The sequence below is a fragment of the Mytilus galloprovincialis genome, chromosome 2 (assembly GCF_965363235.1).
Source record: "Mytilus galloprovincialis chromosome 2, xbMytGall1.hap1.1, whole genome shotgun sequence".
NCBI lineage: Eukaryota > Metazoa > Mollusca > Bivalvia > Mytilida > Mytilidae > Mytilus > Mytilus galloprovincialis.
In genome coordinates this window covers 20,243,073-20,256,389 of record NC_134839.1, presented here as the reverse complement: position 1 = coordinate 20,256,389, position 13,317 = coordinate 20,243,073, and the positions used below count along the sequence as shown (strand labels likewise).

General features: G+C 34.2%; 1 protein-coding gene across 1 annotated transcript; it reads left to right on the top strand.

Moving 5' to 3' along the window:
- Positions 1-612: 612 nt before the first annotated feature.
- LOC143063075 (uncharacterized) lies at positions 613-5,378 on the top strand. Its single transcript, XM_076235007.1, has 4 exons — positions 613-1,076; positions 1,713-1,810; positions 2,799-3,923; positions 4,266-5,378. Exons 1-4 carry the CDS (start codon positions 916-918, stop codon positions 5,063-5,065), a joined length of 2,184 nt encoding a protein of 727 aa, XP_076091122.1. The 5' UTR covers positions 613-915; the 3' UTR covers positions 5,066-5,378.
- The last annotated feature ends 7,939 nt before the right edge of the window (positions 5,379-13,317 follow it).

The following is a 13,317-nucleotide window of genomic DNA, read 5'->3' as shown; positions in this document are numbered from 1 at the left end:
GATAAGAACATCCTTATTATTTAGAACAATGTATGCTATTGCAAACAGTAAATTTTACAAATGAATATCAAAGATATACCTGATAAAACTGAAGTCTTAAGGTGAGAGGTACGTAAATGAACGCCTCTAACGGAAAACGGGAAAATTTGCGTTCGTTGTTATGAGAGTTATCCCCCTTACACCAGAAAAATATTTTCAAAATGTCGGAAGATATTCCGCTTCGACGTAAAAATGGTCAATTTGGTGGTAAAGTATTCAACAATTCTCGTCAAAATTTAACAAAAAGTGTTGTAATAGTAAATGAAATGTCTTGTCCGAGTGAAACATTGCTTCCCTCCCAAGAAAATGATAGTAATAGTACCTTGGCATGGCGTGATGGTCGAAGAGTGATTGAGTTGGGGTTATTAGCTGACCAACTTAAAGCGTGTAAGAACTGTTATTCACCTTTATATCTTCACAACTGCATAAAAGAACAAAGATATGGCCTAGGAAGCATTTTGTATGTACCTTGTGACAGCTGTCCCTACACCAACTTAATAAACACTGGTAAACGACACAGATCAGAAATATCAAAAAAGGGAAAATTATCCTTTATAACCGCCGCTTCAAAAATTAAAAGATAAGGCGAGTTCATATAGTATGTATACAGAAAATTAGGAAATGTGTGCGTGCATTGATTAATTCATTTTATAATAGGAAAAGATATGTCTCTAGTTATTGCAATTTCATTAAAAAAAAGTCTTAAAATGTAGCAATTAAAATGTAGACTTTGAGGTTGGTTTTTGTTTTTTTTTATCTGTATTTTTCAAGTACATTTCATATAAATGTCTTTCCAATAAAATTAAATTTTATTACATATTTCGGATACATTGTATTTATGAAAAAAATCTTTGTTCAGCCTATTTAGATGCAGGAATGGGTCCACACCAGACAGTCAATTTTCTTGCTGGCATTAACATCCCCCCAATAGCAGTTAAGAATTTAAAGATCAGAGAAAGAGAAATCGGTAAAACCATTGAAAAGTGTGCTGAAATGTCTTGTCAGAAAGCTTTACAAGAAGAAATAGATTTAAGCAGGTAAGTCAAAATTTTATATTTATTAAAAAATAAGAAGATTTGGTATGATGCATGTATTAAGACAACTATCTACGCGATATATTCTGACATAACAACTACATGTATAAGACCGTAAGGCCAGCTGATCATATCGAATAGGCAGCTTCAAAAGGCCCCGAAATACCGTAAAACATTTTAAACGAGAAATACTAACGGTCTAATTTCTGTACAAAATAATAGAATAAAAATAAGTATGAAACACAGCAACAAATGACAGCCAATGAATTACAGGCTCCGTACCTGGGACAATCACATATAGAAGGTGGTGAGGTTAAACTTACCCTGGCTACCACACACTTGGGATAGTAATGTCTCTATAGTTTATAGTTGAACAATTTTAGAAAATTCCTTTATGAAGAAATAAATCATTGCAAATGGTGAACATCTACAATTAAATCTTGAAGTGTCGATGTGTTCAGTTTTATGAAAAAACGAAACGAAATTCAGGCATCTCCTCACAATCAATAATATTTAATATAATAAATGATGATTTATAGTCAGATATATTGAAACAAAGTTAATCGGATTGCCAGCGTGTGTGATTAAATAGACCTAGTTTATATAAACTACCCATTAACAAGAAACATATATTTTTAGAGATGAAGATGATAATTTAAATGGACCTTCAATAACAGTTTCTTTTGATGGTGCTTGGCAGAAAAGAGGAAGTGGAAGAAGCTACAGTAGCTTGACAGGTATACCTCTATTCATAGTAAAACGATAAATAGCTAAAACAGAGATTTCACGTCACCCCCGAAAAAATCACTTCTTATTTAGTAATGATTTTTTATGCCCAGAGTCTAGGTGAAGGAGCATTAAGAGTTATCCTTCGCCGTCCGGCCGTCTGTCCCATCTTTGTTTTTACAATCTAGCTTAAACTTAATAAAAGAAATTCTCACTGTTAAATACAACAATTTGCAGACATGCATGGTTCAAATTTGGGCAGTGAATCGCTTACTATTCTAGAGTTATGCCCTTTTAAATGGGAACATTGTTTCTTATGTCATGTAAATTTTATAAATCTCATATACATTACTGAGTATCACAACATGTAAACAGGGTTCGAATTTTAGTATTGGGTCTTTTGCAGTTCTGAAACTATACTCTTTTTAACTCGAAATATTTCAAAGCTTTGGGCGGGGCATTTGTGTTCTCAGATAAATTCTTCTTTTCAATTTTATACATCGTCTGTTTACGGCACGTATTATAGTATATGTCCGTCCATTCGTCTGTCCGTCCGTCCGTCGTCAACATGTCGGACATTACCTCAAAAACGCTTTAACCAATTCTCATATAACTTTGGTGAATTGTTTATATCTATTGTTGTGAGCTCCAATTCGTTTTTCATAAATTGTTTATATCTAAATATGTAAGATTCATTTTGATTTTCATAAATTTCTTATATGACATTGTTTATAGTCTGACAACAGATGTACTAAGTATTGCACAACAGCACCTTGTATTGCACAACAGTAATAATATATGAATATAATTTCAATTTATATAACTAATTTGAGTTCTTTGACTACATTTATTCAGAAACCTGTAAAATGTCAAATATTTGACTTGTATCAAGCTTGAATATTGTGTACGTTTCTACCACAACTGTTTCATGGTTAGACCTCTGCGGGCATATCCAGCTGCGCTCGAATGTCGTTATAAATCCTATAATTATATTGGTAGGTCATGCTACAATGATTGGTGAAAAAACTGGAAAATGTGTGAGTCAAGGAACTAAATCAGCAGATTGCAGGAAGTGTATGTATGTGGATGAAAAGGGAGTTGGACAGCACGATTGTAGGAAAAATCACAGTGGAAGTGCAAAGTCGATGGAGCCAAACTTAGCCGTTGAAATGGTACAGGACCTGCAATGCAAAGGATGCACAGTTTCATGTATAATAATGGATGACGATACCACTACTCTAGCTAGACTTAAACAAAACATTAATTCTGATATTGTTAAAAGGTCAGACAAAAACCACCAAAGAAAAAATATTGTTAGTGACTTATACCGCTTACATGAAAAACACAAAGGTAAATTGTCAACAAGTACTATAAGCTACTTGACAAAAGATTTAGATTATGCGATAGCTCAAAACCAGAATCATGCAGAACAATTAAGCCAGAATATTTATGCCATCATTCCCCATTCTTTTGGTGATCATTCTAAATGTGACTTATTATGGTGTAACTACCATAAAGATCCAGAAAATTACAAACACAAAAGTCTTCCGTATGGCAAAGATTTAAACGGACAGGAAATGTTTGCTGATCTATCAAAATTGTTTGATTCTTACGCAAAGAACTCACATAAATTAGCTAACTGTGGCAGCTCACAAGGAAACGAATCCTTAAATCAAATTATCGCGTTAAAGGCACCAAAAGCTAAGCATTTCGGTAGTAGTCAATCCCTTCCTTTCCGAGTATGCGTGGGTGTTATTCAGAAAAACGAAGGTCGTTCTTATATACCTCAAGTATACGACGCTCATAAATTGTCACCGGGAAAATTTACAGTAATGCATACGGCAAAAATAGACAAAAAGCGCAAGCATGACAAAGTGAATGCAAGTACCCGGGAGGCAAAGAGAAAAAGACTAGTCAAAAAAGGAAAATTCAACTTAAATATAAAGGCCAAAGAAATACGAGAAGGCATTACATATGCAACCTCTATATCTGCACCAGCAAATTCGAGAGAGAAAGCTGATGATATTTCACCCATTCCTGATCCTGAACCAGAAGTGACGGAAGATCCCGTGTCTTTGAAAGACGAAACATTTGTTTACTTTGACCTTGAAACTACAGGATTCGGTAAGAAATTAATTGTTTTTGTTGTTGGCTTTCTTTTATTACATAGCCAATATAATCGTTATCTTTTTTCGGCTACAGGTTATTTTCTTATTTATGAAGAATTTAAACAGACAGATCTTCTTTGATTTAAATCTACACTGAGTAATTGGAAATTTATAAACAAAAAACATTAACAACAAACAAACAAAAAACACGATCAGGCGTTTCCGTTTGTATTGCTAAGTAACATAAACGGTAATCATTGTAGTTTGTTACTGTGTGCATGCATCGTAAGATGAATGATAGGACGGCATTTTTTAAGTATTAATATCAAAGACTTATTTTGAATTGTTTCTTTTTCAGGTACTGATTGTGATATCATTCAATTAGCTGCAGCATATGCCAACCAAAATTATAATCGGTATATGGTACCCAGTCAGCGTATCTCGCCATCTGCCTCTAAAGTAACTGGGTTTTCAAAAAGTGGTTTAATTTTGTATAAAAACGGGGAAATTATGCAGACAGACGAAGAAACTGAAATTTTAAAGCAGTTTATTTCTTGGCTTCCAAAAAAATGCATTCTGATTGGTCACAATTCAAAAATTTTTGATTCCAGGATTCTGACTAAGGCTTTACAAAATAATAATGTCATGAAAGATTTTGAATTAAAATGCGTTGGATTTATTGACACCTTATCATTGACGAAAGAACTACTACCAGACAGAAAGACAAGTAAGCAGGCATACAACCAGGAATCACTCGTGAAAGATATTGTTGGAATAAGTTATGATGCACACAATGCCATTGGTGATGTGCAATCCCTGCAACAGCTTATCAACACGTTAAAAGTTTCTCCAAGAATGCTAGAAAAACACAGCTTCTCTGTTCGCTACACAGTAAACATGAACAGTAAGCTGCAGCTAACTAAATCTAGACTGGAGTCATTTAACAACATACCACCTACTTTTTGTTCAAAGACAATGCTGAACAAAATTGCCAAATCCGGTTTACGGTTAAACCATCTCATCCTTGCAGGAAATAGAGGAGGTGTTGATGGTATACGCGAATTGCTTACAGAACAGATCGACGGGAAGCCCCGAGTTACCAAAGACAAGAAGATACTGGACTCGATTTCAGAACATATTATGTCATTGCAAAGCTAGAAAAAAAAAAACATTGTCTGAACGTTTATATATTAATTTTGTTATTTTGTATTACACGTTTAGTTTTAGACAAAATACATTACGATTTTATAATATTGGCATCAATTCACAATCATTGAACAAAACAAAAAATAGGAGAAAAGAGTAATGAAGATTTGCATCAAACTTTGATATATTGTGTAGGCTTTATCTATAAATTACGTGTATCCCATTTGCTTTTATAATATTAAACACAGTCACCATCTAATTTCAGGATGGAAAAATAAATCAGTACTGTTGGACTCGAAGTGTTTGTCTATTTTTTGTGTTGTGTTCATGTGCCATTTAAACATAATTATCAATATATATATATATGTATTATATGACCTACATCTACGTCGTACGACGATTCATCGGCACATTGATGACTCGATTAGGTAAAAGAAATGTTGTGTTTCTCAGTACAGTTTGACTTTTTCTACAGTTTTTCTGGGGCATTGTCAATTTGTTTTCATCTTTGGTACATTCCGTTTCCCTTACTGATTGCGCAGCAGCAAATATTTCATGTATTTTCGGGTCGAAAATGTATTCAATGAATGTATATCGTCATTCTGTGAATTTCAATGATAGTTTCCGTTTACTTTGTTTAAACTTTTAGACTCTAAACTACCAGTCCATTGTTTAAAGATTTCCTTTTATCATTAAATCAGTGCCTTAATAGTTGTTCATTGACATAAACCCCACACTGATAGAAGAATCAAGTTATACATGACTAGGGTTTCATATACTCCGTAAACAAATGAATATCCGTAATAACTAGTGATACTTTTTCAGACAGGATAATTATTTCATAAGCGCTATAGCGCATAATTAGTTTAAAAACACATTATAATCAAAGAGACGCCTTGAGGTAGCGGTCGTTGTCTTTATTTGACAAGATTTTTATGTTGGTGACTATTCTGCTGATGGAGACTTGACGTTGCGTAATCCTCTTCGGCGACGTCATGCAATTTCTATCTTTTCCCGTCAGCAATGCCCTTTCAACGGCTGATATATAAAAAAGGAGTCCGGTAACCATAGGGAAATTATATATCAATAGAAAGGAAAAATCTATCATAAAAACATTTAATTTTTATAGAAAACTCGTAGAAATGGTTTTAACTGCAGATTAAAATAAGCTGGAAATTTCTTACTTTTTGCGTAAATTTGTCGTTATGTCTATGTACTTCATGGTGTTTTTCTAACAATTTCAAATGACTGTAACTTTGAAAGTAGATCGGTTACCCACTCAAAATTTTCAATTTTTCTGTTTATTTTTAAAAGTTCTACGTGAATACAATTTCTTAAAAAATTCGGTGGACAAGCCATTTACGTACCTGTTACCTTAACTAATTACAGAAAACAAAACCCGAATACATAATACAAAGACCAACACAGAAAATAGACAAACCCGACTTAGTCTAGGCCTCAACGCAAAATGTCATAAAAATGACGTCACATACGAAGTGGTGAAAAGGCACAAAAATTACGTCACATTTGAATTTCTGAAAAATCTCAAAAATTACGTCACATTTGAATTTCTGAAAAATCTCAAAAATTACGTCACATTAGAAAAACTATATCTCAAAAATAAGATAGATTTGGGATTGATTTAAGATTATAATAGAACTAAATACTGATATTACATTGAAACACAATGCACATTGCAATACTTACTAATAGCAATTAACAATATTATATATATGTCCAGTTTGTTTTGAATCTAACTTCAAACGTAAAACATCATACAGATTACATTGAACAAAATCAAATCTAATAAATGAAGGCGGTGATTAATTTTCCTTACAATAACACATGAATATAATAGAAAAGATGCCAACACATTTGACGAAATCCGATGAGAATTACAAATATAATATTAAACATTTAAACTAAATACATGAATTAGAGATAGATAAGTACCGTAACACGTCTTATAGTAATGCGAATTCACACTTAGCAAAACAGTCACAATCGGTAATAAGTCACGTTTGGTAATTAAAAGATTAGACGACGTAATGACAAAACACAATCTACCATGTGGTAAAAATGTCCTTATCTAGTTTGGTCAAAGACACACCGTATGGATCCACCAATTCGTGATGGTGTCCATAAAATTTACGGAGTGTAAACTTTAATGTCCTCCTCATAACTTTGTTGGAGCAGTTTCTGCGTAATGAGCACACTCCTGTATATGAAGTCCGTATAGTGTGAACAAGCACCAGAATAACGTATCAATTGTGATATGTAAACACCATACGAAGGGGCAGAGGGTATGTTACTGCTGAGAAATGGGAAATTGATAATTGGGAAGTTGAAATCGCCCCGTTTATCATAGATTTTCGTATGACGTCGTCCATCTGCTTCAATATTGAGGAAAAGATCAAGGTATGAAGCAGTCCTTCTAGTATCAGTAGTATTCTTAATTTCAAGTTCACCGGGATATATGAGATGCAAGTATTGGCTGAAATATGGGTTATTCAATGATAGAACATCATCAATATATCGGAAAGTAACAGTAAAGAATTTCGCAAGGTTCTGAATGAATTCTGCTTCATACGAGTATAAAAACAAATAGGCCAGCAGGGGTGCACAATTAGTACCCATTTGAATACTGACTGTCTGTTGAAATATAAATACTCCAAACTCAACAAATATATTGTCGATCAAAAAGTCCAGCATTTTGATAATATCATCTTCAGTATATTTTCTGGAAGATTCAGTGTGATTCTTCACAAAATTTGAGTCTACGATTCTCATTTTTATAGAAAAAGCTCTGTTTATGAGATGGTGAAGTCGATCGTTCAACTGAGGATGGGAAATAGTAGTATATAGCGTAGAAAAATCAAAAGTTTTTATGTTGCTGCAAAATTGCAAAGATTGTCATCGAAGATTAAGCAGATCTTTCGAATTGTTGAGAATCCAATTTTTTATATCATAGAACAATAACACAATGACGGGATGTGCAAGTACCGACCCACGTCAGAGAAACCCGTGTAGCATTGTTTAAATGCCGCATATCTAAAATTTTCCCGATTGGGTCCATCGATGATAAATTCTAATAAGAAATGCACGCATTCAATTTCTGAATTTACCGATGTATTAGGCAATAATATTTCGTTATGAAACGCTACGTTCAGGTAGCTTTGTTTGACCAAAATTGGTCGACAAGCATTTATCGTATACATTTAAACGTATGCCCGACTAAATGTCGTTTTTTAATGATTGTTGTATTTTACATCCAGTACAAATATTTCGTGTATATTCAGGAAACGGAAGACTAATTTTAGATGGTTCTGTAAAAGAGGGACGAAAGATACCAGAGGGACAGTCAAACTCATAAATCAAAAATAAAATGACAACGCCATGGCTAAAAATGAAAAAGACAAGGTTAGCCGACAGAGTGTTAAAAAAAATCTTGAAATATGGGCAGCAATATGTAAAAACAACTGAAATTTAACAGGTCTGGAGTTGTTGCAAGGGTCATATAACGAGAAGAATGCGTGTTGGTCTATCGGCATGAGCTGTCGGAACTAAATTAAATCCCAACTGAACCTTAATCATTGAACATAACGCAATAAGTTGATCACATCCTGATGGACTTTACCTGTAGAATAAAGTTTCTTTGGAAATAAAGTCATTATTGTTCGGTTTCCATCAGAGGAGTTTATTAAATGTTCACATTCTGATCGGACGTGTTTGTGTATTTATACATCCGCATGCTCAAACGAAGTTTGCCTAGTGTTGTCAGAGTGTTGTTATATGTTGAAGCAAATACATATATAGACCCATTTTACAAAAGTTTAATTTATGAAGTATAAATCCTCGATGAATAGATGCAGTGCAACGACTAACTAAATGCATAAAAAAATTCATAAAAGTCATTGATCATTATAATAATTCCTAATTGAAAGACCAGCAGTATTGGTGCAACATCGTAAACGTTCTCAAGATACTATTATGATGTATGGTCGTAGCATCCATAATTATTGTACTTTAGTATACTAGCAGCTCAAAGTAAAATAATAATGGGAGGAAAATAAGTATCATATTAAACTGAACTCGTCAGCGAAGAACTCGAAACATACTAACAGTGATGATAATTACCTGCAGGAGCAAACAACCCGATCAGTAGCTGGATTTAGAAGTTGTTGGGATCATTACGAATAGAGAAAGAGGGATGAAATTTCACATATTGTAGTCAGAATAATAATTGAGGTTTTCCTAAACAGACACCTCCTAAAATATAAAATCATAATAATACCGAACACCGAGGAAAATTCAAAACGGAAAATCCCAAATCAAATAGCAAAATCAAAAAAAATATTCATGCCCCGACGGTGTTTACGGAATAGAAATAGGGTCACTTGATATTCTTCCGACATGCAGTAAAACGCTTGCCAAAGTGGGGGTCCGTAAGTGGCCTGTTACAGGCAAAATGTTTGTCCCTATCCAATATACCTTCATTTTCCAGTTGCAGTCCAAATTTCCCCGACCATCCGACCATCCTATCTGATGGCCTCCTTTACAAGACCTACGTATTGTATTTATTGTTAACTTGTTTTCGTCCTACCATGCATGAAATATTTGCCACTGGACGTTCCACAACCAACAATCAATATTTATTAAACTAAACAGTCATTGGGATGAGCATGAATATCAGAATGAGTGTTATCATGGTGCTAAATTTTTAAGGGAGATAATTGAACTGATTTAGGCCGCAACCATTTGATTTTCTGGGGGGGGCTATGGTTTTTTTTTCTGTACAAACTTTTTTTTTCGCCTGCGGCGAAAAACAATCTATTTTTTTCGCGACAAGTCGAAAACAATTTTTTTCTTTCAATTTTAGCATTACATATAGTGGCAGCTGAGGGTGTAACAAACAATTTTTTTTTCAGAATTCAAAACAAATTATTTTTTTCTCCAAAAACTGGAAACAAACTTTTTTTTCCAAAAAAAACCATAGCCCCCCCCCAGAAAATCAAATGGTTGCTGCCTTAGTTTCAATGAGAGGCCGGATTTGTTAGTATATTAAGGATAGGTGTAAATATGAATTTCTACATTACAGAAATTGCGTTTTTGCATTTTCTTAAAATGCTGCAACCCTCTTTGGGAAAAAGTCGAAGAAAACTACTTCATCACGCATAGATGGTTTGAAGTTGTAGGATTTTAATATAACACTTTTCATCTGCGGAAGAGGGGGGATCAATATATGGTTATCAAAGGTACCAGGATTATAATTTAATACGCCAGAGGCGCGTTTCGTCTCCACAAAACTCATCAGTGACGCTCAGATCAAAATAGTTATAAAGCCAAACAAGTACACAGGTTCCCGTAAAATTTTGACGTCATAAAACAAAATATCTGACGCAACAATGGAAAAGTGATTGTTGTTGACGTCAAAAGTTCAAGCGGCCGGGTCAGCCGGGATTAGCGATAAGGTTGTATATTTATCAACGGTACCAGGATTATAATTTAATACGCCAGACGAATCAGTGACGCTCAGATCAAAATACTTTTACAAAGTCAAACAAGTACAAAGTTAAAGATCATTGAGGACCCAACATTCCAAATAGTTGTGCCAAATAAGGCTAAAGTTATAAGAAAATACTTAGTTTTTTGAAAAATTAAGTTTTGTAACAGGAAATTTATAAGAATGACCATATAATGATATTCATGACAACACCGAAGTGTTGACTACTGGGCTGGTGATACCTTGAGGAGGTAAGTCAGCAACCATTTGGTTTTCTGGGGGGGGGGGGGGGGGAACAATTGTTTGTTTCACCCTCAGCTGCCACTATATGTAATGCTAAAATTGAAAGAACAAAATTGTTTTCGACTTGTCGGGGGAAAAAAAATTTGTCCAGAAAAAAAAACCATAGCCCCCCCCCCCCCCCCCCAGAAAATCAAATGGTTGCTGCCTAACGTCCACCAGCAGTAGCATCAAAACCAAAACCTTAAAAACGCTATAATTTTATTGTAACAAATACGCCTTATGAATCAGATAAAAATGAAAAAATGACGTCACTTATTTTGGCACTTAACTTTTTGATATTTATTTCATTGTTAAACAAAATGAACGATTTTAGAAATCCTTTTCAATGTGGTTTTTTACGAAGATGAACGTCAAGAATTTGTCGGGAAACTCTGCTGCTAATAAGGCAGCAACCATTTGATTTTCTGGCCTGGGGTAGGGGTCTATGTTTTTTTTTGGAAAAAAATATTTGTTTCCAGATTTTGGAGAAAAAAAGAATTTGTTTTTGACCCTGAGAAAAAAAAGGTTTTTTTCATCCTCAGCTGCCACTATATGTAATGCTTAAATTGAAAGATTTTTTTATTTTGTTTTCAACTTGTCGCAAAAAAAATAGATTGTTTTTTTGCCGAAGGCCCCCCCCCCCCCCCCCCCCCCCCCGAAAATCAAATGGTTGCTGCCTAAACATTTGCCCACAAACTCTTCAAATGGGGAATCCAAAACCGCCCAGAGAGAGAGAGAGAGCAAACTACAGTCAAATTTTGAAAATAATAAAGCATCTCAATACGACTCAGGTGAGGAGGCAGGTAAAGAGAATACTTCATCACATACAAAGGTTTCAAGTTGTAGGATTTGTGAATCAGTGTCAATCAGATAAAATGAAACGGGATTTTGTAAGGGTTCATACATGTAAACATAGTTGGAGTGGCTCAGCCAAAGTTATGGAAGGTAATATTGTGAAGGATCTGGTTGTAGTAAAGAAAATAAATGTGTCTGAAGTTGCTGGAGGAGATGATGACTCAACAGGCTTTGAAAAAATAAAAAAAAAAAGCAAATGCCACGTTGGGAATGATATACAAACAAAATGTTAACACAGACGGTCGTTAGCTGTATTTAGAAGATTTTTTCTTGCATGATTAATCAGGTTCGGAAGATAATATAAGAAATGGGCTTAAATCTATTAAACCATTAATTTTGTAATGAGAGTTGATTTGAAGGTTAAACGAAAGGAGAAACCTACATACATTCAAATCTTCAATATGTGAAGGATTTAACATCAGCCGCATATGAAAGCTTTAACAATACAGTGGAATCCAAATCACCTTAACGATTAAATTATTCTAACTCCGCTAGTTGAGAATAGAGTTTGTTCTGCAGTTCTACAAAAGACAAAAGGCACAAGTATACTATCTATATAACAATCATAACATATTCATGATTGTACATGGTAATAATAAAAATATATCATAGGTTGTATTGGTTATTTAAATATATGTATGTAAAACTATGGGAGTTTAAACTCAATTGATTTGTCCATGGTCACAAGTGTCCCTTAGCGTGCACTTTGGCTACTTAGGTATTTATATATCAGGAAATGTATTTATATATCAGGAAATGATTGAATGAAAAAATGTGTTATCGATAAAAAAAAAAAAAATCGTATATATTATGGATAAAGAAAGCATACTCGAATATACCTCGTATTTCTTTTTAAACCAAATTGTAATTTCTTGATTCGTCAAAGGCAATTTGCTCAACAAATGATTGACCACGTAGCGGCATACCCTACGAGACGTCACAACAAAAAGATTGATCGTCATAGGGCTGCTAGATGACGTTGGAGATTGCACACCTGGCAGCGTATCCTGTATACAGACAAATCTCTACGTTTTGGTAAAGAACGCATAAGGGATACCGTTGCACTGTTGACAAGCGGATAATGGTAACTGAATTTAACACGATCCCAATATGGCGATGGGGAATCCCAGCAAGATCTTTCCCTCTTAATTTCTTTGTTTTTACATATATGTGGCTAACATTAATCATCCGTTGTTTGGCTATTAACATTTGCAATGAGTCTGTAAAATATTTACCTTAAACAGTTGTCCGTTACTGAGAAAATTTAACACAATAAAAATGCGTTGATCATGGTAACCGTCGATCAAAATAGTTTGGAGATGCTGGTATCTTTTATTTAACACGAGGTTTTTTCTCATTCATACAGTTTTTAAATATTTTTTATATACGTTAGACCGTTGGTTTTCCCGTTTGAATGGTTTACACTAGTAACTTTGGGACCCTTTATAGCTTTTTGTTCGGTGTGTGCCAAGGCTCCGTGTTGAATGGCGTACATTGACTTTTAATGGTTTACTTTTATAAATTGTAATTTGGATGGAGAGGTGTCTCATTGGCACTCACACCACATCTTCCTATATCTATTTAACATCACTATACATGAAATGAAACACAATAACCCATCTTA